We start from the raw sequence: 26227 nt of genomic DNA, 5'->3' as shown, positions 1-26227 counted from the left end.
CAAGTGGCTTCATATCTCACAAAAACAGAGAAACAGTGAAATATGATAATTAAAATATTGATTATATTAGCATATGATCAAGAAACTCAATATTGGGCTGTCATTCTTTACCAACCCAACTTAATTCATAATATTGTGGGGATAAAATATGGAGAGATTCTCTCTGAACACCATCTTTTGCTCTCCAATTACTGCTTACACATACTAAACTCCATAGTTATAAAGAATAGATTGGACACTTTTCAAAATCAAAGCAAGACATGACATGACTTAAAAAGGAAATAGACAACATTTGGGCATATGGCAACTACTTTGAGAAAGCTTTTGTAAATGTTTTAACTGTGGTTTTTCTTTTTTTTTAGCTTTCTCACATACGTGTTGGCTGTCCTCCATGGAAAAAAATAATTGTAAACATGTAAGTTGTTTCTTTTTCTACTTTTGTGTTATCTACTTATATTTCCTTGTAACAAAGTTAAATATTAAAACAATATTTTTTTTAGTATAAGTGTCTGTGCGTATAACAAATACAAATAATTTTTTGTATTTTGATTGTGTATTATACTGTTACAAGAAGAAAATAGAATCCATAATTCTTTATTCCTGTGTTTTGATTTACGTGTATGGATTTGTGCCCAATAAATTCTCCATTTCATAACATTTCCAGATTTAAACTTTTCATATAAACATATTTCCTTTATAAAATTTATCTCTAAGGCATGATTTTTACAATTTCTGTAAGAACAATTTTCAGGCTCTGTAAAGAAAGCTCTTTATATAAAAGATGTTGAAACTCTGGAAAGAGTGCAAAGAGCAATAAGAATGATTAGGAGACTGGAAGCTAAAACATGCAAAGAATGATTACAGAAATTGAGTAGTCTAATGAAAAGAAGGACTAGGGAGAGACATAATAGCAGTGTTCCAATATTTGAGGAGCTCCTACAAATATGAGGGGGTCAAACTATTTTCCAAAGCACCAAAAGGCAAGACAAGAAGCAGTGAATGGAAATTAACCAAGGAGAGAAGCAACCTAGAACTAAGGAGAAAAGTCCTAACGGTGACAACAATCAATCAATGGAATAGCTTGCTTCAGATGTATCGGGTGCTCCATCACTAGAGGCTTTCAAAAAGAGACCAGACAAATCACAACTTTGTCTGAAATAGTATAGCGTCTCCTTGAGCAGGGGGTTGGATTTCCAACTCTATTGTTCTATGTTACCTTTAGCTTTGTATCTAAATATCTTTTATTCTGGAGATAATTATTTTAAGAAAAATGTTGTTTCGGGCATAAATATGTGCATCCCGACTCTAGAAATAGACTAAACACACAAATATAGCAAGGATTATTTGTATTTACATATTTCTAGAAAAATAAAAGGCAAGGTGAAGAAAAAATATTTTTTGAGATAAATGACAGAATTTGAAAAATGTACAGCATACAGAACCAAGACTATTAATTAGGACATATACATGAATGTTTATTAAGATATGACACAGGCAAAACAAGTAAATGACTTATGATAAAGTAGATGCAAACTTTTATAAAAACAAATTATAACAATGGAAGGGTTTCTGAAAAAAGAACCACTAAAATTTATTCCAAGCGAAACTTTAAGAAAAAATTGGTACAGGATGATTTAGAGATGGTTCATAATTCTTGAGTTTTCCTTGTTGTGTGACATGTAATATACAAGGAAGCCATTCTTGCTTCAATTTAGTCAAAGATCATTAACAAGCACGACCAATGCCATTTCCTTCCCATAACAAGACCTGAATCCTTATTGAAAAGGGTTCAGATAATCTGTTTCATTCAGGACCTCTGAAGGTGCCAGACCACTACCTTTTCCACAATCTTCTCCCAAAAGGGGAGGTTAGAAACTGGATGAAAGTTGTCCAGGCAAGTGGGATCCAATGATGTTTTTTTAAAAGAGGGGTCAAATTAGGACTTCCTTAAAAGTCTCCAGAAATGTCTCCTCTTCTAGTAACATATTAATCACTGCCTGGACCCACATGCTAGTTACCATCCTGGAGGCTTTCACCATCCAGAAGGGACAAAGATCTAACTGATAGGTGGTAGCACTGACAGCATCAAGGACCCTGTCCCCTTCATCAAAGCCAACAGGGTTAAACCGTTCCCAGATAATAGAGCATGGCCTCTCTCCAGGCATTTTACATGGACTATCTCCACACATGGGATCCAATTGGGAATGAAACGGCGTTACTTTGTCCATCAGGTGCTAAACAAACAGCCCTGCAGATGATCACCCGAGCCTTCCTGAACCAGGACAACACTCTCAGGATCCAATAAGAATGATCCTGTCCAAAGCTGCCCTTAGATTCCAGGCCACCACCAAGGCTTCAGCAGGACCATGTAGCAACACCTATGATATCCCCCAGTTCCCTATGGAACCCATCAGGGTCCATCAGTCACCAAATGGTTCCACACTCCCTGTGGAGGGGGCAGCATATGAGAGTCTTAAGGACACCAGGGTGTGATTGGACCATGAAAAGGGGGATAACCTAAAATCCCCCACCAGGTCACATTGCCATTGCTCAGACAAGAAAATCAAATCTGGTGTGTAATCACTGTCCTGAGTCGGACCTATAATAATCTGGGATAGGCCCATGGCTGTCAAGGTGGTCATGAATTCCTGGGCTGCTTCTGAGGCCACATCCAGGCCACATTCTGGGGACTGCAGATTGCAGTCCCCAGAACCATGAGTCTGGGAAACTTCACCGCCAACCCTGAGAATGTCTCAGCAGCTCAGGCAGGGAGGCCGGTATACTAGTGACAATCCCAACTGATTCTGTGAGTCCAGCTTCAGAAAAACGGTCTTGCAATCACAAACTTGCAGAGCAAGATCCATGAAAGCCAAAAGATATTTTCTGATAACCACTCCTATCCGGCCCTGGGGTCTTGGCTATGCCAAATCTGAAATCTGGCTGGACATATTTCCGAGAGGAGACACACACCCTTCCAGACTCAGCCAGGTCTTGGTGTTGCATGAATAAAATAGAGCTGGAAGGAACTTTGGAGGTTTTCTAGTCCAGCCCCTGCTCAAGCAGGAGAACCTATACTATTTCAGATAAGTGACTGTCTAGTCTCTTCTTAAAAGTCTCCAGTGATGGAGCACCCACGATTTCTGAACGCTGTTCCACTAGTTAATTGTCCTCACTGTTAGGAAGTTTCTTCTTAATTCCAGGTTGCTTCTCTCTTTGATTAGTTTCCAAACATTGTTTCTTGTCCTTCCCTCTGATGCTTTGAAAAATAATTTGACTCCCTCTTCTTTGTGGCAGCCCCTCAAATACTGGAATATTGCTATCAGGTCAGCTCATTCCTCCTTAATGAGATTTTGAATAAGGGTAGCCTTGTTATTAACTAACCTGGCATTTAGCAGCCACAGCTGAACCTCAGGGCCTCCAAGGGTATGTTGTCAGGGAACTGAAGATGAGTTCATATTGGCCGAAATACACCACCAATATTATACATCGGGGGCATCTTCCCCTGTAACGGCCAGCCATCTGGCTCCTGTATCCCATGCCTGTCCCCACTGAGATACATTGTCCTGCCCTACATCCAGGGGTGAAATGCTCCCGGTTCGGACTGGCTCAGGAGAACCAGTAGCAAAAATCCCTGCCCCCGCCCCCCATGCCCAGCTGAGCCGCGCGATCATCAGAGCCTTTTTTTCCTTTTAAATGGCTCTGACCAGCCAAGCTCTGACGATCCAAGGTCTGACGATCCCAGCTGAGTTGCCTGCTAATCAGGCAACTCAGCTTGGATTGCCAGAGCCATTTAAAAGAAAAAAAGTTTCTTTTTTTTCTCCCCCCCCCCAGCCTCCAGCTTGCTTACCGTAGCTGCTGTTAATTCGCTTGCTGTAATACCTGCAATCCATTGCATTAGCAAGCAACTGAATCTCCCTGCCTACAATCAAGCTCATTGGTGAGCAGCTCTATCTGCAACTTTAAGACTTGTGGGTTAGTCCAGTGGTCCCCAACCTTTTTATCGCCGCGGCCCGCTGAGCGCGCGCAGGGGTGGGGCCGCAGCCCGCTGAGCGCGCGCAGGGGTGGGGCCGCGGCCCGCTGAGCGCGCGCAGGGGTGGGGCCACAGCCCAGGAGCCTTTGCGCAGGCCCATTGCGCACGGCCCAGGAGCCTGAGCCTTTGCGCAGGCCCATTGCGCACGGCCCAGGAGCCTGAGCCTTTGCGCAGGCCCATTGCGCACGGCCCAGGAGCCTTTGTGCTGAAGCGTTCCTGTCCCCCGGCCGCTGCGCGGCCCGGTGCCAGGTACTTCACGGCCCGGCACCGGTCCGCGGACCGGGGGTTGGGGACCACTGGGTTAGTCAATAGGTGACGTTTATGTACTGTATATGTAAATTTGTTTCTCAATTGAGAGAAACTTGTATGTTTTTTTTAAATGTTTTTTCTTTTAAACAATAAAGTTTAATTAAAAAAAAAAAAAAGACTTGTGGACTTCAACTCCCAGCAAAGCTGGCTGAGGAATTCTGGGAGTTGAAGTCCACAAGTCTTAAAGTTGCCAAGGTTGGAGATCCCTGTTCTATTGGGTAAGTTTTTTCCCCCTTTGGGAGCTTTTAAAAAAATAGTTAATTGGGGTTTTTTTAGTTGTTCTTTTTTTAGATCTACCCATTTAAACTTTAGAAAGTTTTAAATTTAGCTGCTTTTATATAAAAATAAAAATAAATAAAAATAAAATAATATTTGTGCAGCTTTCTGAGATTGAGTGTGTTTCTGTAGTGTTTCACTCTAACTACACAAACACACAAAATCTCACAAAGCTGTATGTGGAATTTTGTGTGTGTAAAGTGTGAAAGTTGGTTTTTTGGGCTTTTTGTGGCTGTGTGAGGTTCCTGCTAGTTGCAGGGGGCATTTTGGGTCTAGCACAGCTGCTTTTACATTGTGGGTGAGCCAGTTGTGTTGTGTTGTGTTTTGTAGGTTAAAAAAGGGTAAAGAAGTGACATTGACTTGGCCACGCCTACCCAGTCACCTTACCACCAAGCCCGCCCACTAATTAAGCCACGCCCAAGAACCGGTAGCAAAAATTTTTAAGATTTCACCCCTGCCTACATCCCCTAAGATGATCATTCCCTCTTCTCACCAATCCCCTTCCTGAAAGAGCCAAGGGCTCTGCCATCCTCCCCCAGTCACTGACAGTCATACTCCCAAGCATTTGGACTGGAATGTCCTTGCAATAGCAATCCCTTCACCCTATGGCTAAACTGTTACAATATACTTTATTTGGTGTGCCCTTAAAAGTAGGGACGCTGAGAATGTCGATGAAAAGGTCAGCAGTTCAGCGGTTCGAATCCCTAGTGCCACGTAACAGGGTGAGCTCCCGTTATTTGTCCCAGCTTCTGCCAACCTAGCAGTTCGAAAGCACGTAAAAAAAATGCAAGTAGAAAAAGTAACAGCGGGAAGGTAACAGCGTTCCATGCATCTTTGGCATTTAGTCATGCTGGCCCCATGACCATGAAGACGTCTTCAGACAGCGGTAGTTCTTCGGCTTTGAAACGGAGATGAGCACCGCCCCCTAGAGTCGGGAGCGACTAGCACATATGTGCGAGGGGAATCTTTACCTTTACCTTTTACCTTAAAAGAAGACTCTGAAACCTCAACTGATTCAAAATGTAGTGGTTTAATTGCTGACAGGAGGTGCTTGAAGCATTGTGATGTCTATGCCTAGATTGCTACGTTGATTACCAATAGGTCTCTGGACCTATTTCAAGATCTTGTTTTTTAACTTTTAAATCTCTACATTCCTTAGTGCCAGGTACTAGTAGGATCATTTCCTTTGACCAGAATTACGTTGTCTCAATGTTCATATATTCATCCTAAGGGAAGCAGGTCCAAATGAAGAGGGAAGAAGGCTGGAGTTGTGACTTCTTGATGGCAGTCTCACACTGTAGAAACTTTTGTTTGTTTATTATTTTTTATTTATTAAATTTCTATATTATCCATCTCACCTAAGCAACTATTTACAACAACATAATAAAACAATATAAACACTTGATTAAAGCCATAGTTTAAAAACAGAATTAAGAACAAAGTTCTTGTAAAAGTTACACGTTAAAAGTGAAAATCAGAGTTCAGAATTCTTCCATCAGTAAGGGGAGCTCCTACTTGCTTGCCCTCTGTAAGTGTAAAATATCATATTCTTACATGCTTTTAAAGTAAACAGTGCACCTAGGTTACCTGTGTAATTTATATTGTATTTTATTTCATTTTTGCATATAAACTGCCTTCTGTTTATTAGAAGTTGGGGTGCATTGTATTCTTTGTTCTTTTCTATTTATTTCTTCTTCACTTTTTATTACTTTTCTATATTCTTCTTACCTTCAATTCAACATTTGTATAACTTTATTCTGTTGAAAACTTGTTTAATAAAAATTACATAGAAAAAGTGAGAATATTTTCAAGGAAAATCTACCCAGGTACCCTTCTCATAGCCTTTTAAAATACTGTAAACAGAGTTTTAGCAGAGTTTACATTTGTAGGGAATTGTGTAAAATGTTTTGTTAGGTACTTTAATTGTGTATCTATCATCCCTCCCCCCCCTCTCTCTCTCCTTCCCTCCCTCCCTCCATCCAGGGGTGAAATCCAGCAGGTTCTGGAGAACCGGTAGTGGAAAGTTTGAGCAGTTTGGCGAACCGGCAAATACCACCTCTGACTGGCTCCAGTGTGGGGTGGGAATGGAGATTTTGCAGTATTCTTCCCCTGGAGTGGGGTGGGAATGGAGATTTTGCAGTATCTTTCCCTTGCCACGTCCACCAAACCACACCCACCAAGCCACTCCACACCCACCAAGCCACGCCCACAGAACCGGTAGTAAAAAAAAATTGGATTTCACCACTGTATTTGTCTGTCTGTCTGTCTATCTATCTGTCATCTGTCTGTCTAGCTAAGTAGCTATCATTAGAAAGAATTTGATCTATAATCAAAAGTATATCTATAATATACTTTTATAGTTTTTAACCAACTAGCATCAAGGTGTGATTTGGGAACAGAAGATTAAAAGTCATATTCAGGCAATGCTGTTTTTTGTTTTTAAATTATATAAACACCTTTTTTTATTTTGTCATAGGAAACCTTCAGAGTGTGAGAATTTTACCTTCACTATACCTTGGTAAGAAGTATAAGAATTACATATATGCTAAACATTTAAAATGGTTAAAATTGTGTCTAATTCTGAGTATTGACTATAGAAATGGTCCATAAAAGTTTCTTTATTTATTATACTCTTCCTGCAAACAAAGTAGCAACAATTTATTTAAAAAAAAAAGACAGACAATGCATCATCAAAATGGAAACTCAGATTGGAAAATAAGATCAGCAAGTTGCGATCAGATGCAAGCAATCTAGAGCAGATGAAAAATAAGAAGCTGAAGAACAAGATCAAAGAATGCCTGATCAAGAAATGCCATCTAGAAACAAGAAAGATTAAGGAAGTCCTAGAAATAATAAAGCAACAGCTTTATTAGCAACTATAAGCATGAAGATCAGCAGATATGAAGCTCAAAATGCACATTATAGGCAGCATCGGCTATTTCAATTGAATAAGAGATGTTTCTACAAATCCACCACAGGAGAGGCTGCAGTGAACTAGTCGACACCTAACAAAGAAGAAACAGCACAGTTCTGGTTGCATACAACAAGAATGCAACTTGAATAAAAGAGATGGATAAGAATAAAAAACCATCTGAAAAAACTGTAATAACAACAAAACTGGTGGATAAAAGGTTAAGGAAGATCAAGAATTGATCAGCATTGGATAAAGATGAATTGCATGGTTTTTGGTTGAAACATCTGACTAGTCTACACCACTCATTGCTAAGCAATTTAATAGCAAAAGGTAACTGCAAAAGATAAAATTGACAAGTGGTTAATAACTGGCAAAACCTACCTGATAATGAAAGATTGAAGAAAAGGGCCAGCACCAGGCAATTATCCACTTATCAACAGCTTTCAAATTGTAACTGGTAATAGTAGCAGTCCAGTGGCATCTAGCTGAAAACAAACTCTTTCCACCAGAGCAGAAAGAAAATTGCCCAAACATTAGAGGGTCACCTCCTAATCAACAAGATGATTTTGGAAAACTACAAAAGAAGGAAGATCAACTTGAATGTAGCATGGATTAATTACAAGAAAGCATTCAACTCTCTGCCATATGAGTCAGTACAAACATCAGAAGCTTTCTGCAAAGATCAAGGATACAATGAAAGACACAGTTGCTGGTGAATGGTAATAGACTAGAAAAGGTTAATATCAAGTTGACTTAGCTTCCATTCTTTTGAGGTCAGTAAAATGAGGATCCAAATTGTTGGAGGCAGTAGGCTGACATTGTAAACTGCCCAGAGAGTGCTGTAAACCTCTATGGGGTGGTTTATAAGTGTAAGTGCTATTGCTATTGCTATCAGGAGAGAATATTTTCAAGAAGACTCACTATCACCATTAGTGTTCATTTGTTGTTCCACAGATTCCTCTATCAAGTTAAACCATGGCTATCATACAACAAAAACACCTGCCAGACTACCCCACATCATTTACATGAGCATACATTTAAAACATGGAAAAACATTATTTAAAATTGCTGCTCAGTACCGCCTGTACATACAGCCAAAACATTGCAATGGAATGTGGACTGCACAAATGTGCCACCCTCACCATCAACAGGGAAAAAATAGTAAAAACTAAAGAAATCCAGATGTTCTATGGAGATAACATAAAGACTCTGGATGAAAACAATTATTACAAATACCTGAGCATCCTTCAAACTGACAACATCAAATACACTGAAATCAAGAAGAAGATTAGAAGCGAACACATAAGTATGAGGAAGATCTTAAAGTCCAAAACTTGATAATATACTATCGAGACAATTAATACCTGGGCAAATCTAGTCATTAGAAACACAGTTGGAATAGTGGACCAGACTCAAATGGAACTAAAAGCTTTAGATAGAATAACTGTTGCAAAAGAAAATAAAGATAGTAATAGGACAGTGAAATGCCAAACCAACTGGAATACCATTAGCATTGACAAAAATCACAATCAGTCCATTGCAAAAGGAAGCTTTATTAGGAACAATTTGCAATCTGTGACAATATCTTAAATACCATCAAACATCTGTCTATACCAGGTCCTTTGGAAAGACTCAATAGGTGGATAAAAATTCCAAATCCAGTCTAAACATGACTGACTATGCATGCAACTGACTACAATAATAATAGATATCCTGGCACACATCCTGGAAATATCTTTAATTATTGGTAATAGTAATTATGATTGGTTGTTTCATAACTATCCTCTATATTAATTCTCATACAGTATGTATCAGAAGTATATTGTGTTATGACTGGCCACCCATCAAAAACTTAGGGACCCTATAGTCCTTATGAAATGGTGAAAGGCTGAATCATTTATCTAGTGCAGATGGCATAGATAATATTGAATGTGATGTTTAATACTGGAATATTACAATTACAGTTCAGAACCTCTTTCTCTCACATTAGGAGGTATCTCAGAGACAAAAGCCGTAAAAGAAACAAAGTAAGAATTACTATTTTATTTTAGTGAACTAACTGATGCAATTTGTTTTGTTTTTTCTTTTGTTTTTTTAACCGTACTAAACTGTCTTTTCCATAGGTAGTAATATTTGATATAAAAAAATATGGATGCCCATTACAGAGCCATTATACTCAGGACTTTCTTCCTCATGTTGAGATGTAAGTAAAACTAAAACAGTGTGAAGAATGAGAAAAAGATGCATTAGGAAGTATGTATTATAGACCCTTTCCCAAACTCTTCATGACAAGAATTGAAGGTGTCAAAAGAAATCAAGATGGTGGCCACAACTGTGCTATTGTAGACCTACACCTTTTTATATGTGCACAAAGGAACAGCATTCCAATCACATAGTCACAACTGTTATCTTGACTTTTTTGACCCTCATCCTGCAAATGTCCCTGAAAATTATCTAGATCCGTTCCAGTCGGGATTCAGGCCCGGGTACAGCACAGAGACAGCATTGGTCGCATTGGTTGATGATCTCTGGAGGGCTCGGGACAGGGGTTGCTCCTCTGTCCTGGTCCTACTAGACCTCTCAGCAGCTTTTGATACCATCGATCATGATATCATGCTGCACCAGTTGGAAGAGTTGGGGGTGGGGGGCACTGTTCTACAGTGGTTCTCCTCCTTTCTCTCTGACCAGTCGCAGTCTGTGTTGACAGGGGGGCAGAGGTCGACCCCGAGGCCCCTTATATGTGGGGTGCCACAAGGATCGGTCCTCTCGCCCCTTCTATTCAACATTTATGTGAAGCCGCTGGGTGAGATCATCCGTGGTTTTGGGGTGAAGTACCATCAGTACGCTGATGACACCCAGCTGTACATCTCCACCCCAGACCACCCCAATGATGCCCTCGAGGTGATGTCCCGGTGCCTGGAGGCCGTACGGATCTGAATGGGGAGGAACAAACTCAGACTCAACCCATCCAAGACCGAGTGGCTGTGGTTTCCGTCGTCCCAATATAGTCAGTTGGCGCCATCTCTGACTATTGGGGGCGAGTCGTTGGCCCCCACAGATAGGGTTCGCAACTTGGGCATCCTCCTGGACTCACGGCTGTCTTTTGAAGAGCATATGACAGCCGTAGCCAGGAGGACTTTTTATCAGGTTCGCCTGATTCGCCAGTTGCATCCCTTTCTGGATCGGGACTCGTTACACACGGTCACTCACGCCCTTGTCACCTCACGCCTGGATTATTGTAATGCTCTCTACATGGGGCTCCCCTTGAGAAGCACCCGAAGGCTACAACTGGTCCAGAATGCGGCCGCGCGGGTGGTGATGGGAGCAATGTGGCGCTCTCATGTAACCCCCCTCCTGCACGAGCTGCACTGGCTCCCAGTGGTCTTCCGGGTGCGCTTCAAGGTTTTGGTTACTATCTTTAGAGCGCTCCATGGCTCAGGACCAGGGTACTTACGAGACCGCCTCCTGCCACCAATAGCCTCTCACCGACCAGTTCGCTCCCATAGAGAGGGACTCCTCAGGGTGCTGTCGGCCAAACAATGTCGACTGACGGCCCCCAGGGGGAGAGCCTTTTCTGTGGGGGCACCTACCATCTGGAACGGGCTTCCCCCGGAGTTACAAAACATCCAAGACTTACGCATATTCTGCCGTGCCCTGAAAACATTTCTATTCCAACAAGCTGGTCTGGCCTAACTCTCCCTTTTTAATTGGCTTTTAAACTGGCTTTTAAATTGGGTTTTAAACCTCTTTAGATAAATTTGGATGTTTTTAATCTTTGAGCCTAAATTACTTAATCTGTTTCTTAATAGTTTTTAACTTCTATATGTATTTGTATTTATTATGGCTGTTCACCGCCCTGAGTCCTTCGGGAGTAGGGCGGTATACAAATATGAAAAATAAATAAATAAATAAATAAATAAATAAATAAATAAATAAATAAATAAATAAAAGGGTGGAGGGCTCTCTCTAGTCTGTGCAAAACTCTTCCAGTTTTATTTGACAAAGGACAAATGCTAGCAAAATTGGAAGATTTATTGGAAAGGAGGTAGAGAGAAGTTAGCAAATGATACAGTAAATACATTTGAATCCTTACTATGGCTTTTCACTCTTAGAAAAGATACTGTACTGTGCTTCTGTTGTATACAGATATGACGACCAACTCATACCAGTTGAGGTAAATTATATATTGTGGGAGATGAATGGGAGGATTGACTTTGCCTACAGGGCAACTATGGAAAAGGTAAATTGATTTATGATTTTTGTACTTTATGTATTATTATTATTTTGAATCTGTTTGTATAATAGAGTTTGATAAATTGAAATAAGGTATTTGGATCAGGTTTCGTTCTTAGAAAGAAAAGCAGAGAAAATACTAACGCTTGTTCCATATCTAAAGCTCCAGTCACCTGGCTGGCTTAGAAAACAATGAATGGAAAAGTAGAGACTGGGACTGGCTTTTGCCTTTTTCTGTGCTATGCAAAGGAATTTAGAGATACCTTTGGGGAAGATGGGAAAGAAAAGTCAGGGAGGATCTTGCAAAAAAACATTACTCAGTCCAGATATTGAAGCAAGTGTAAAAAAGAAATTCAAAATAATCCCCTCTTGGTTCTTTATTATAAGATAAGATAAAGAGAAACTTGGATAGGCTTTCAAGGTTCTGTTATTCTACCCTACAATTATAAACTGGCATTTCTGTTATTCTTTATTGTCTGTTTCTTACCCTGGCCTCCTCGTAGACAGTTATCTTCCCTAGGACTGAGAAGATGCTGAGGAAAGAAAGTTGAGCAGAGTTGTTTCTTCTACATATTGAAACCATTCATTTCTTAATTAACAATCATTTTTAGAGATAGAAACGTAAACCAGTGGTTTTAGATTCTTTTGAGTTATTTAATTTTTTTATAATCAATTTTCCCAACTATTATTCTTTCTCAATTGTATGTTTACCACTAAGAGTTGATTGTTTTCTGATTAATTTTGTGTATTTCGATATGTAATAGATTTTTACATTGAAGTCTTCTGCCAGAATTAAAATCTGGATATTATAGGAGGTTTTCTTGTTGTGGTGGTCTTGATCTAAATCACAATGTAGGCCACTGAGATTCACTATTCAGCTTCAAGGCCAGTCTCTCTCCTTCCTAGACAGATGAAACATTTCCAAGTTAAGAGAAAGCTTGAATTAAAGTTAATATATGAGGTGAATTCAGTGGTAAAATCTAAAATTTGTTACTACCGGTTCTGTGGACGTGGCTTTGGGGGTAATGTGACTGGGTGGGCGTGGCCATTTTTTTTCTTTTAAAACCATTTTTTTTATAACCTCTTCAGCGAAGAGGTTGTAAAAACATGCTTTCAAAAGGCTCTGACGATCCCAGCTGAGTTGCCTGATGGTAGAGACTTTTTTTCTTTTAAATGCCTCTGACGATCAGGCAGCTTGGATCGTCAGAGGCATTTAAAAGAAAAAAACCTTTTTTGATCTCCCATTTCTGATACTCCCATTTCTTTAAGAATTTGCCACAGTTTGTTGTGATCTACACAATCAAAGGCTGTGTAGTCTAGTGTAGTCAATAAAGCAGAAGTAGATGTTTCTGTGGAATTCCTGTCATGGTCCCGTTGGAGCATGGGTCTGAGGAGGAGGAGATGGCGCTGGGCCTGGTGGAGGTGGATGGTACAGTCCCTACGGCCCAGGAAGAATGACCTGGGGAGGAGGATGAGGCAGTCCCAGGTCCCTCGGGCCTTGGAAGAGTAGGGAGGGAGGAAGAAAGGGCAAGGATGACTGAGCAAGGGAGGAGGAGAGGAAAAGGGCAGGTAGCAAAGCAGAGGAGCAACAGAGTTCTGAAGATGAGCAACTGCTTCCCTTGCCTGATCTCCAGGTGCAGAGAATGGAGAGGAGGAGGAATCAGCACAGGGCAGCCATACTCGGGAAGAGGGCGCCCCGCCCCTCCTCACAAGGCTCACCTGGGGAATAGTATTTAGGGACATGCAATGAGAAGGGGCTTTTGCCAGAAACAAGTGTTTGTTTTCCGATTACACTCCCCTGTCTGTGACTCAGACCTTTTGCCTTGCTTTGAGGACTGTTTTTGCCTTGCTTTGAGGACTGCTTTGCCTTGCTTTGAGGACTGTCCTTGTCCTAGCCTTGAAGACTTTGCTATCGAAACTTCCCTTGTCATATGCCTGAACTTTTGCCTAGTGGCCTGGCTGGGTAATCAATGAATTGTTGTTTAGGGGGCTGAGGGTGAAGCCTTACTGGTCAGTGGAGGGTCATTTGTTTAATCATTTCCAGGAGAAATAAAGACTCTCTGGAGGCTTGCCTAACTGTGACCCCCTGGGTCATAACAATTCCCTTGCTTTTTCCATATTCCAGTGAATGTTAGCAATTTGATCTTTAGTTCCTATGCCTCTTCAGAACCCAGCTAGTACTTCTGATAGTTCTCGGTTCACATATTGCTGAAGCCTGAGTTGTAGGCTTTTGAGCATGACCTTGTTTGCATGTGAAAGGAGAGCAGTTGTATGTAATTTGAACATTCTTTGGCATTGTCCTTTTTTGAGATTGGAATGTAAACTGTCCTTTTTCAATCCTGTAGACATTGTTGAGTTTTCCAAATTTACTGGCATATTGAGTGCAGCATTTTGCAGCATCTTCTTTTAAGTTTTTAAATAATTCAACTGGAATACTGTCACCTCTGCTAACTCTGTTGTTGGTAATGCTTTCTACCTGTGTTTCCCTGAAAATAAGACCCAGTCTGATTTTTTTTTTTTGGCCCCCAAATAAGCATCAGGTCTTATTTTCGGGGATGTCTTATCCACTTATCTTAGGATCACCACAGCCATGCCTCTCATGCCCCGACAACTGTTCTGCCATTGTCCGACTTCTTCTGCAGCCGCTTTTAGTCATTTGCGGCAGGACGCCACATGGCTTGTTGTGCCAGTGGCACCGTTTGTGGCAGGACACCACAAGGCTGGTTGCGCCGGTGCCACCGCTCAAGGCAGGAGGCTGCATGGTGTGTTGTGCCATTGCGTGCATGAGTGGCAGCACAGCGCAACAAGGCACATGGCATCCTGCTGCAAGTGGTGGCACCAGCGCACTGTGCCAGGTGGCATCCAACCATGAGTGGCCACAAGTGGCTGCAGAAAAAGTTGGGCAGCAGCGCGATAGGTGTCAGGGCGTGAAGTGCCTGGCTACAATGGTCCTTAGGTAAGTGGTGCGAGGCATGTAGGGCAGCTCCACCCCCCACCCCTGCCCTAACTTGATTTTTATGCCTGCGCCTCATCTCACTTTGAACAACCAGATGGTGGGCGGGACTTAACTAGGGCTTATTTTGGGAGTAGGGTTTATATTAGGCACAAGCGTGAAAATTGGGCTAGGGTCGTATTTTGGGGGAAACATGGTAAGAGTCCCACTTGACTTTGCACTCCAAGAGGTCTGGCTCAAGGTCAGTGATCACACCATTGTAGTTATCACGGACATTAAGATTTTTCTTATATTTTATGTAAGAAAATATATTTCCTATAGTTTAATCTCTTTTTGAATTTCAAACTTGTCATTCTTTTATTCACAATTTTTATTATTTTTATATGTTTACTTTTTTCTGTTAACTATTATACAATAATAATATTGTATTATTAATATAGTTGTTGAACAAATGGTTGTTAAGTGAGGACTACCTGAAACAAAAATTCAAATAATCCTTAGAGAATAGAGTAATATTCTAAACATATGTGGTTACCCAAAACTTAATAGAGTTTATCTATTCTTAGAATTCTTTTCTTGGCTGAGTTTTGGGTGCTTATGTTTTTAACAGGTCCGTTGCTTAAATACTGCACAGACTTGGAATCAGATGATTAAATTATATAATAAATCAATCAAAACAATTGAAGATGTAGATGAAATATGGGGACCTCATGTAAGCAGCAACATATAAAAATATAAGTAAAATCAGTCTTTAAATATATATATATAATACTATTTAGTTATTAATCTGTATTTAAAATAAAACAAGCATCCAACTCTTATAGGTTACTTCTAACTTTGTTATTGATTTCTGAATTGTTTTTGTTATTATAAGTGTTTTTCTAGATAATAGCCAAGTGATATAACGTAGAGTGCAAACATATTGGAAGAGATTTTGTTGTTAATCTGTCTGTTTTATGCTTTTGGAGCAATCCGGAAAATTGCAGTGATTATACTCCTGAGTGAGAGGCAAAAGTGAAGGGGAACCCCCCTGATATGAGAATATGGAAGTATGGGAGAGATGAGTAAATATATTGGCTCTGACAATATATCATAGAGTAGGAATGCAGAAGTGATTTTCTAGTTGGTTTACTATTCCTATTGTAGAGAAGGGATGTAGATTTGATAAACCTAGTTGGTTTACAATGCTTGGACCATTGTTTTTCAGAAATTTTAATAGGTCAGTTAAAGTGGCTTGTCAGGTGTTGGCTTCCTTAGGCGAGGTGTGGGTCTTCTTGTAAATGTTGATTGTGGTTATGATAGGAGTGATGTTATAAGGAAGTCATGACTGCAGGAAACTCTGTGATTGATAGTTAGATACCAGTTGTTGCCTCTTTACGTTCAGTGGGTGGAGATGCAAATTATGACTATCATAGAAAGAAAAGATATGGTGGGAAATGTTGGGCAAGGACATAGCATCAGCCTCAGTATTAAAGAAAAAGAAGGGGATGACAATAATTTTCTGAGACAGGTTACTTGTGTCCAGGAGTCTTATTTTGGAGCTGACCAGATGTTAATGTCTAAAGTTAAACTGGGTTGTTCAGACAGGATGGGGATCCTGCTTAAGAATCATCTGCTCTTCTTCCTGGCAGGACTACTTCCTGTGCTGATAGACCTGGTTACTGGTCTTATTTAGGTAAAGATACATTGGAATTATCTTTGTTTTGGAGCCATTGGTGGGTGATCTGGATATGGAGAACATGACAGTGCATACTTTGCCATAGTCAAACCACTTCCTTGTTCAGATTAGGGTTATTGCCATCTAGGAGCTCCATGATGTAGGATAGTCACCATAGAGACATCATGGATCTAGATGGTTTCCAGATTTTCCCTGTATTGTTGCATGTAACCACTGCATTCAGGAAGATTATGGAGAAGAGTTGTGGAGTCTCTTAAGGCCTTTATAATTAAAATAAGTAATTCTGAAGATGTATTTATTTTCTGTATGTTTATTTGTATCATAAAGTAGAATGGACACAACCTAAATACTTATATGTCATAATCTAAAGTTATGTTATTAAATAAATGAACACATCCATTTTTCTTTTCAGAATTACAAGTCCTGTTTTAAAAAAAGATCAGAATTAAGGAAACTGGATAAAAAATATGAGATCTTAAATAGTTCTGGTTTGAACTTTTTAAATTGGCCTCAGTATAGCAGTACTTATATGTTCAAGCTGATAATACTGGATCCAAATTTCAGGTTAACTTTTCAAATTTGATATTCATTATTTGTAACCTCAAAGGAATGTTATTATGCATATTACACAGAATTCTTCCATAATGTTTAATGTGAAATTATTTAATTTTATTAATTCACTTTTTATAGGGTATCTACAAGTTGTCATCAAATGGTGATAAAATTTGCTTTCCTTATACTTTTTCCACCTTTTCTCAAACTGTACCTAAACTGTCTTCATCTAGTCCCTGGAATTTAAACTCATTCACGGTACAAAGCTATTCTCTATCTATCAAGCTTTATTCCTACTTTTCATCCTGCTCTTTATTTCTTTTGGAATATAACCATTTTTTGTTTTAGAAAGCTTAAACATTTTTAATACCGGTTAGCATTTTGTTTTTTTCACAGAGATACTTATTATACTTATACTTATTTTGTTCTTTTTTGTTCATTTTGAACATATTTACAGAAATCCACTGTAATTCTTAGAATCGGGACATTTGAGATGTCACTTTTCTGACACTAATTATCCAAGACCAGGCTGCCTATCCATATCTCTTCCTTTGTGACCTGGCACACTTCTATTTTTTTGCTATCAGAACTTCCATTAAATGTTTGTGTGTCTCTTGACTTGGGATTCTATTTACCATTACTCTGAATATATAAAAATTCAGTTTTTGAAGCCCAATATGTGTGTTGCATTATGTTCAGTTTTATTTCTCTAAAATCAAGAATTGCAGCATCCGAGTGTGCTGGAGAACAGCAATTAGTGGAATAACAATGAAAATAGCACTAAGCCACTGTGACACAAGCTCTATCCCTTTTGCAGGTGTGTCATGACATCATCAACAGGAACCAAAGGATGGAGCTTGTGGCACAACAATGCTTTTGTAATTTTTATGACAGTCCTCAATCCTATGGGCATCTCTGCCACTTTCTCATTAGGTGTTCTTTGTTGATTAATATACATCAAAGATAGATTATCCTTTTTTGTTTTTCTCTGCTACTCTCTGAACAGAAAGAGTGTCAGCAAAAACAGGAAGTTTCAGAAAAGATCATGTTTGGCAGAGTTTGTCTCCCAATAGGTGCTGCGGTAATTCAATCTCCCATCACTGTAACTTAATGTTTTTTTTAAGCATTTACCAATTGTTTTTGAAACAATTCAAAATTGTTTCATTCAAATCTTCTCCATTCCAGGGAGAACAATAGCAGACAACCACAACAACATTGCTTTCATTTGTTTTCCCATTAACTCCAATTCAGATGATCTAACATTGCCAAGCTCATTTATTTGAATGTCTGATCAGCAATGGATTTTTAATATACAGGGAACTCTCTATTGCTTCTATTAAAAAAAAAAATAAGTGGCATCATTCAACTGATATATTCTAGTTATAAGAAGTTGGCCAACCAGGTCTCTATTATGCTTATGGAATCATATTTACCTTTCTGTCAAGATCATCTTTATTTTCAATAGTCTGAACATTAATGTACTGTACCATTAACATTTACATTAACCAGTTACATATATATTAACCAGCATATGCCTCTTACTATCATTTTAACCTCATGCTTATTTTCTTCAGATCTGGGAATTTGTTTACTTTCCAACATTTAAAAATATTTACAGAAACTCTAGAAGTAATTATTCTGAAATAACATTCAGTAATTATAATGAAAAAATAATAATTTAAAGAAAAAGATTATCTATGAATTATAATTTTCACATGCATGTTAACCTCAGCACAGTACTGGAATGAACATAATATACTCCAGTATACTAACTAGTATACTCCAATAGTCTGGAGTATACCAATATTTTATGTATATCGCTATAGTACTGTATATCTAATCTATATATCTATAACTCCATATTTATTCAAATGGTGACCTGTTCCCCTCTTCCCAACAAACACTACAATTTCACTTAAATCTAACACTGAAAGACCAGAAGATGGGTAGTTATAATGAATGGAGGTTTAAAACTGTAATTTAAACCTATATCACCAGCCTTTCCTCTATAGCCTAGTGCAGTGGTGGTGAACCTTTTACTCACCAAGTGCCAAACAGGTATTCGCTTCGCCCGCGTGCATCCTTCCCATGCTAATGTGCGGCTCCTCCCCATGCGCTGTGTGCGCAACCACACCATCTGCACATGAATGTGGCTTTTGGGCAGCTCCCCCATGTGCTGCATGCGCAATCGCACCATCTGTGAATGCCATCTATGCATGTGCAAGTTGTGCGCAAGTACTCTTGCACGGATGCGCAAATGCACGCTTATGCGCAAGAGAGCTATGAAAACCAGCTGGGCCCCCTGAATTGTGTGCATGCACATCGGAGGCCTAAACACCAGCTGGGGGCATGCATATGCACAGCTGCAGGTGAGTTGGGTGACAGCTTGCATGCCCGGAAAGATGGCTATGTGTGCTACCTCGGGCATGCATGCCATAGGTTCGCCATTAGGTTCCTAGTGAGTAAGGGGTTGGGAAGTCTGTCCATAAGGGACTAAGGAAAAATTCTTTGCAAGGCAACCTTTAAGCGATTTTTTTTTCCTTATTTTCACCTTTTTCCTGTGAAGAGGTGTGATTTTTTTTTCCTGTAGTCACTAAAGTCAAAGAAAAATACTTTACAATAGATTAAGGGAGAAAAATCCTGTCATTTACAGAATATCCCCTTGAAGTCTAAAGAAAAAAAATCTCTATACCTCTATTTCTTCTCCTAGTCTTAATCCTGCAAAATCCACTTACATTCTCACAGAACATTGTTGGCAAAACTCCATTCTACATAACAGCTATTTGGGTATTTGGAGAAAGCAACAGTGTCTCTTTGTTATCTTGTCTTCTCCAACATACCCAACGTCTCCAATTTTTTCTTGTGGGTTATTCCTTCCTGTTCCTTCAGCATCTTGCTTGCTTTGCTCTGCCTGTATCTTTGCTAAAACATGTTGCTGAGATTTGAACACAGCTTGTTGAACAAAACACATTATTTTGTGTTATTCACATTTATATCAGATACTGCAAAGGTATTCACTGAATTTCGAGATGAGAATTTTCATACTGCATGCAAGACACTCTTATATTTGTATGCACTGCTTCCCACTATGATCTTCCTTGTTCTAGTTATACCTTTGATTTTCCCTACCCAGGCTATTTAGTTAATATTCAACTTGTTGGTTTCTACTCATTATTCAAGTTTGTTAAAATACTCCTGAATTTTGATATGTCTTTTACTTGCAATTTAGTTCCTATTTTTCAATTGTACTTTTATCTTGCCTGAATTTGATTTCAGCTTGTTTTCCCATCTCCATACCATTATTAAGCCAGCAAGCCGGGCTGGCTTAAGAAGAAATTTTTTAAATTGTTTTAATTGGTTTGTGATTTCTTAATTTCTGGGCCAAATTTATATATATATTTTAACTGTTTTTTAATATTTGTATTTTATGTTCTTATTTTGGCTGTACACCGCCCTGAGTCCTCAGGGCAGAAGGGTGGTATATAAATTGGAAATTAACTTAATTAAATTAAATTAAATTATCAAACTTGGGCAACATTCAACATTATTAACATATACTAGTGAATAGTATATTAATAAACATCCATATTTAGAGCTTTTTTGTCTGCCCTCTATTTTTTCTGCATTTTAGACATAATCTTCCTGGTATATTATGACAACTGTTCTTATATTTTGCATACAATTTATTTTATTCTACAAGACTTAACAATGTTTTAACTATATTTTATGGTCCAACCATACTTGGTTATGCATGGGAAGTGTCTAGATCAGTGTTTCTCAACCTTCTGAACTTTAGGATATATGGGCTTCAACTACCAGAATTACCCAGCCTATATGGGGAAATATTTAAATTCATTTTTAAGTCAGCATTTAATTATGGCCGCTCTATCCAATTTCTGCATTAATTTGCAGAGAAAACATTGCAAATTACTGCATGAACACTAGTTTTGAAATAGCTACATATTTCTGTACAGATAGTCCTTGACTTACAATCACAATTGAGCCCTAAATTTCTGTTGTTGAATGAGACGTTAAGTGAATTGTGCTTCATTTTACAACTTTTCTTACCACAGTTGTTAAGTCACTGAAGTTGTTAAGTTAGTAATAGTTGTTAAGTGAATCTGGCTTCCCCATTGACTTTGCTTGTCAGAAAGTGGCAAAAGGTGATCATACATGATCCCAGGACACTGCAATATAATTTGAACTGAAAATTGGTCCATAATTTAGGAAGTGCAGGAGTTAGCAAATAAATAAGATACAAGGTGAATCTCTATGAGAACTGACAAGAATTAATTCCTTACTTATGTTAATTTTATAGAACCTTATTTTAACACCGTCTATCATCTGGGTTATATATTGTTTAGAAATGTTACAGTTCCATTTATTTTAATTTTTTACTATAATTTAACACAAGGACATTATCAAAATATTAATACATTTATTTTCTGTGTTTCAGTTTTTGTAATTTGTCTACATATTTTGCTGTCCAGACCTATGGTATCATTCAAAGGTAATTGCCAATGGGCTTTAGCTAATTTTATTACCAATGAAATGCATACCTTGGGGGGGGGGGAGAAAATGAAATAGCTTTGGTCTCTTGTCACTGAACAGGCACAGATAGAGGGAAGCTGTGATCCTGCAATAAATTTTCTGTACATTCAAGAGCTGGAACTTTTGGGGTAGAACCTACCTCCACAATTTCAACATGCATGCTTATAGAGGCCTCAGTGGAAAATGTGAGACGAAATTAATAAGACTTCTTTGTATGTAAACATAAAACAACTTAAATAACCTTTTTGATACATTGACTAATGAATACGTCTTCCTAGGTGTCTTGCAAAAACTTACATAGTTCCTAAGAACTATACCTTCAGGTTGTAACTATCACCATTTTACAAACATAAATCACTAGTATTATGTTAAGTTTTGTAAGTTTAATTCATTTCGATATGCTGTAGGTTGAAAAATTATATAATACCCAGGACAGGACAGCTGAGTTAGTATCTAATGATTCAATACATAATAAACACATCTATGATACCAGTATATACTTTTTCTAACAGGTGTGGTGGAAAAATGTATTTCAGATAGTGACTTTTAGCTTTCTCCTTTTTTATAGCAATAACTTTTAGACTTATATACTGCTTTACAGTGCTTTACAGTCCTCTCTAGGCGGTTTTACAGAGTCAGCATATTGCCCCCAACAATCTTGGTCCTCATTTTACCGACCTCGGAAGGATGGAAGGCTGAGTCAACCTTGAGCCTGGTGAGATTTGAATTGCCAAACTGCAGGCAGCTGGCAGCCAGCGGAAGTAGCCTGCAGTACTGCACTCTAACCACTGCGCTACCATGGCTCATACCATATTATACCACATTACAGGTCTAGGAATAAATTTCATTCTTCAGTTTTCAGTTAAATGAGAGAAAAATTGGAAACAAGATCAGATAGAAATAAACTGCTAGAACATAGGCTATCACAACTATATTAAACTTAAGTGCAAGAAAAATGAGCAGTGGTGTTCCCTGACCATTCCCTGCCACTTTGATAACAAAAACAACTTGCTTTGTTAAATATGTAATATTTAAGTATAGTACATGTTTAAAGGTTTTTAAAAAATCCAAATTTAAGCTCCAAGAGATAAAATTGAACTTCCTGATATGAGGTCCTGTATGGCAAATATAAAAGGATACCATTCATGGAAAGACTCTGTCCCTGCAGCTCAGGAGAGGTGGAGACTGTGGGTCACATGCTCCTTAGATGTTCTTTTTATACGGAAATTAGGAAAAAACATATTCTGCCAATAACTGCTAGGTATCCTGGCCGTTCCGACACTACCTATCTTCAGTGGCTGCTTAAGGATGAACAGTCAATAACTACAGTGCAGGTGGCTAGATTCAGCACAGCAGCAATGGGGATTCATTGCAAACACGTGTCTTCTCACCATAGCAATGTTATATGACAATTGTGACAAACCCTTTGCACTGCTTAGTCATTTCCCTTTTAGCGTTGAACCTAAACGGGCCACAGTTTTGGGATTGCAACTATCATATAGTCAGACCATGTATAATTGACACTGGGTTTTATTATACACTAGCTGGATACCTGTGCTTCGCTATGAAACTATGTGATGGGGCTTGATAAATTGACACTTATGGCTTCAAAATTAATGAGTAGTTACGATCAGCTTCTCTCCCTCAGCGTTGCCTCACAGAAGCCTTCCCTATCCTATCCCCTTCTCTCCCTCAGCCTTGCCCCACAGAATCCTATCCTATCCTATCCCCCTTCTCTCCCTCAGGCTTGCCTCACAGAAGCATACCGTATCCTATCACTTGGTTACTGCTGTGACAGTAAAACTGAAACTCCTCTCCTCTGCTTGTGTTTTGCATTTGGAATTTTTAAGTATATATATACTGAGTGCTTTTATTTGTTCTGGTCTCTGGTATAATAAAAAAATATATAAAACTTCCTTATAAATTATAATTCATTTTCCTTTTGAAGTCTTATTTTGAAGACAGGCACAAAATGGCTGAAAAGGCTGTTCTCATTGATTTCTTAACACTGGCCTTTCAGATGTGAGGTTAATGACCATTTATTATTTTATGCAGAGAACAGCTTTTTGCTTTTTGCAGAATTCAGGAGGCAGTGCAGGAAGATGGTTGCCTATTTAATACTGAAAGACATGGAATTATGCTGGGATGGTATAAACTGGAAACGATAAGTGAAATTCTGCAATGTCTGTAAACCACAAATCTGGCCTTTGTATATCTTGACATTATAGCCTGGAATACAAGTGAAACTCGAAAAATTAGAATATCGTGCAAAAGTTCATTTATTTCAGTAATGCAACTTAAAAGGTGAAACTAATATATGAGATAGACTTATGGAGGGTGTCAATGATGGTTTTCTGCACAACTGTCAGGTCAGCAGTCTTTCCCATGATTGTGAACCAGACAGAGACCATTTAAAAGCTCAGGAATCCTTTGCAGGTGTTATGGCTTAATTAGCTGATTAGATTGGGACACTTTGAGCCTAGAATATTGAACCTTTTCACAATATTCTAATTTTCTGAGATTGTGAATTTGGGGTTTTCATGAGCTGTAAGCCATAATCATCAAAATTATGACAAATCAAGGCTTGAACTACCTTGTTTTGCATGTAATGAGTCTATCTCATATATTAGTTTCACCTTTTAAGTTGCATTACTGAAATAACTTTTAAGAATGTTCAGAAAAATTACTATCTCCTTTAATATTTTAATTGCTCTGATTATATTAATAAATAAACTATGTGCTTTATATGCTAGTTTTGTTACACTTAATCAGTTTTTTAAAAGTACAAATTATATTGTTTTTCAGACCAAATTGGATTCATGTTGCTGGTTGGAACATCTTGCTAATGACATTATTTTGGGGAGTCCTCATCTTCAGCTACTTCAGATACGTGAAAATATTCCGGGCATTCCCTTTTGTTGATCCCCTGATGTCACTTAGGCCAGCTGTCACTGCAGAAAAAGCAAATGATCAGGAGAAGAAAAATTGATTTATCACATTGGATGAAATAATATTTTCAGTGAATTTCTATGTTTAATTTATAAGAAAAATGTTATTCGACTTTTTTACTTTTCCAGGAGTTAATACAATCTTAAAAATACCTTTTATTATTATTATTGTGGATTTTAAACTTTGAGATATTTTGCCTGCCATAGATCATCTTTTACCATGCACAGCACCCTTCAAAAATTTAAATTTAAACTCCCAGATTGTCAGCTATGCATTTGGAGAATACTTAGTTTGGACAAGGCAACCATAGTTTGTTTTTCTATCTTTTGTTAATATAACTTCCCATTCTTTAACAGAAGTACGACCATAAAAGATTACTAGTATAAATGGAAAGGTTACATTACTATATGCAGTAAATAATTGTCATTAGATGGAAACATCGATGCACCTTGTTGCCAAAAGGAACTGCTCTAAGTCAATTTAAAAGAAGAGTAGTCCAATTTAATGCAATAAGGAATATTTAACTTCATTTTAATATATGTCAAATTGTCTGCCACTTACAATATGTAAGTATTAATAAAAAGGTCAAAATAAATTCAGTTGACTAAGTGATTGAATGTTTTCAGCGTTTTAAATAAAATATAAGTCCATAGCATTTATTGCGTTACTGAAATATTTTACTATCTGTGTAATATATCTAAGCCAGAATGTATGCTATTTGAATGGGAGGTCAGGAAAACCCAGAGATATATGCTAGATTGGGAAGTTCAAAAAGTTTCCCTACAAAGGCAATGAAAACTATTTCCCTGCTACCAAGGAAATGCCATGAACATGTCTGTATAGTTATCACTGTGCTAAGTTAAAAGAAGCATATGTATTTAGAATATTATACACACAGTGGTGGGCTTCTGCCAGTTGTAACAACTGTTTCTCCCAGCACCGAAAATGTGAGCGCACGCAAGCCCACCCATTGGTTGCAACTACTGGTTCGCCTGAACCAGTCCGAACCGGCAGCAGCCCACCTCTGTATATACACCAGATCTGTTCTTCAAAAGATTCTAGAAGACCTGACTCTTTGCCAAGACCCTGGCCTAGGATGGGGTTTATACCCCCTAGAGATGGTGAACATGGTATAAGTGCTAAATTCACCCTCCTGAAAAATGCATTATTTTTTAGTTGTTAATCTCTGTAAGCCATAGAGAATTGACAATTGGGCAATCCTAGATATTTTAATTATAAATCAATGTGCCAATGGGCATTTACTTATTTGAGACATATATACCGTTTTTCAGGAGTTTAAGATAACACAGAATAGTATTGCCTCCTTCTAGTCCCCATAACAAGCTTGTGATGTAGGTTGACATAGGTTGAGCTAGGAGAGAATGGGCTGGGAGAGAATGACTGGCCTAGTGGCATTTTAGGAGTTTTCAAAATTGACGGTGGACTGCCTCAAACTGGGAAGTTAAAATCTCACCAGGCTCAAGGTTGACTCAGCCTTCCATCCTTCCGAGGTGGTAAAATGAGGACCCAAATTGTTGGGGCCAATATGCTGACTCTGTAAACCCACTTAGAGAGGGCTGTAAAGCAGTGGTGGTATTCAATTTTTTTTCTTACTGGTTCTGTGGGCGTGGCTTGGGGGGGGTCATGTGACTGAGTGGGTGTGTCCAACTTGCCATCACCCATACCTACTCAGTCACATGACACCCCCCAAGCCATGCCCACAGAACCCAATAGGGGAAAAAAACTGAATTTCTACCTATCTACCTATTTTCTGGCCAGGCC

General features: G+C 38.7%; 1 protein-coding gene across 1 annotated transcript in view; it reads left to right on the top strand.

Annotated features, from left to right (window-relative positions):
* Positions 1 to 25057, top strand: part of CATSPERE (catsper channel auxiliary subunit epsilon) — an 87839-nt gene extending 62782 nt beyond the window's left edge. The window contains exons 11-19 of the mRNA XM_070932531.1: positions 363 to 415; positions 7092 to 7133; positions 9520 to 9556; positions 9653 to 9732; positions 11676 to 11769; positions 15326 to 15427; positions 16806 to 16957; positions 21402 to 21455; positions 24302 to 25057. Coding sequence (XP_070788632.1) covers positions 363 to 415; positions 7092 to 7133; positions 9520 to 9556; positions 9653 to 9732; positions 11676 to 11769; positions 15326 to 15427; positions 16806 to 16957; positions 21402 to 21455; positions 24302 to 24485 — 798 coding nt within the window. The 3' untranslated portion in view covers positions 24486 to 25057. The remainder of the gene's footprint in view (positions 1 to 362; positions 416 to 7091; positions 7134 to 9519; positions 9557 to 9652; positions 9733 to 11675; positions 11770 to 15325; positions 15428 to 16805; positions 16958 to 21401; positions 21456 to 24301) is intronic.
* Positions 25058 to 26227: the final 1170 nt, after the last annotated feature.

This window comes from Pituophis catenifer, unplaced genomic scaffold (genome assembly GCF_029215685.1).
Source record: "Pituophis catenifer annectens isolate HBS135680 unplaced genomic scaffold, rPitCat1.0.hap2 SCAF_1, whole genome shotgun sequence".
NCBI classification, from domain to species: domain Eukaryota; kingdom Metazoa; phylum Chordata; class Lepidosauria; order Squamata; family Colubridae; genus Pituophis; species Pituophis catenifer.
Note: the sequence above shows the minus strand (reverse complement) of the source record. Positions and strands in the feature narration are given on the sequence as shown.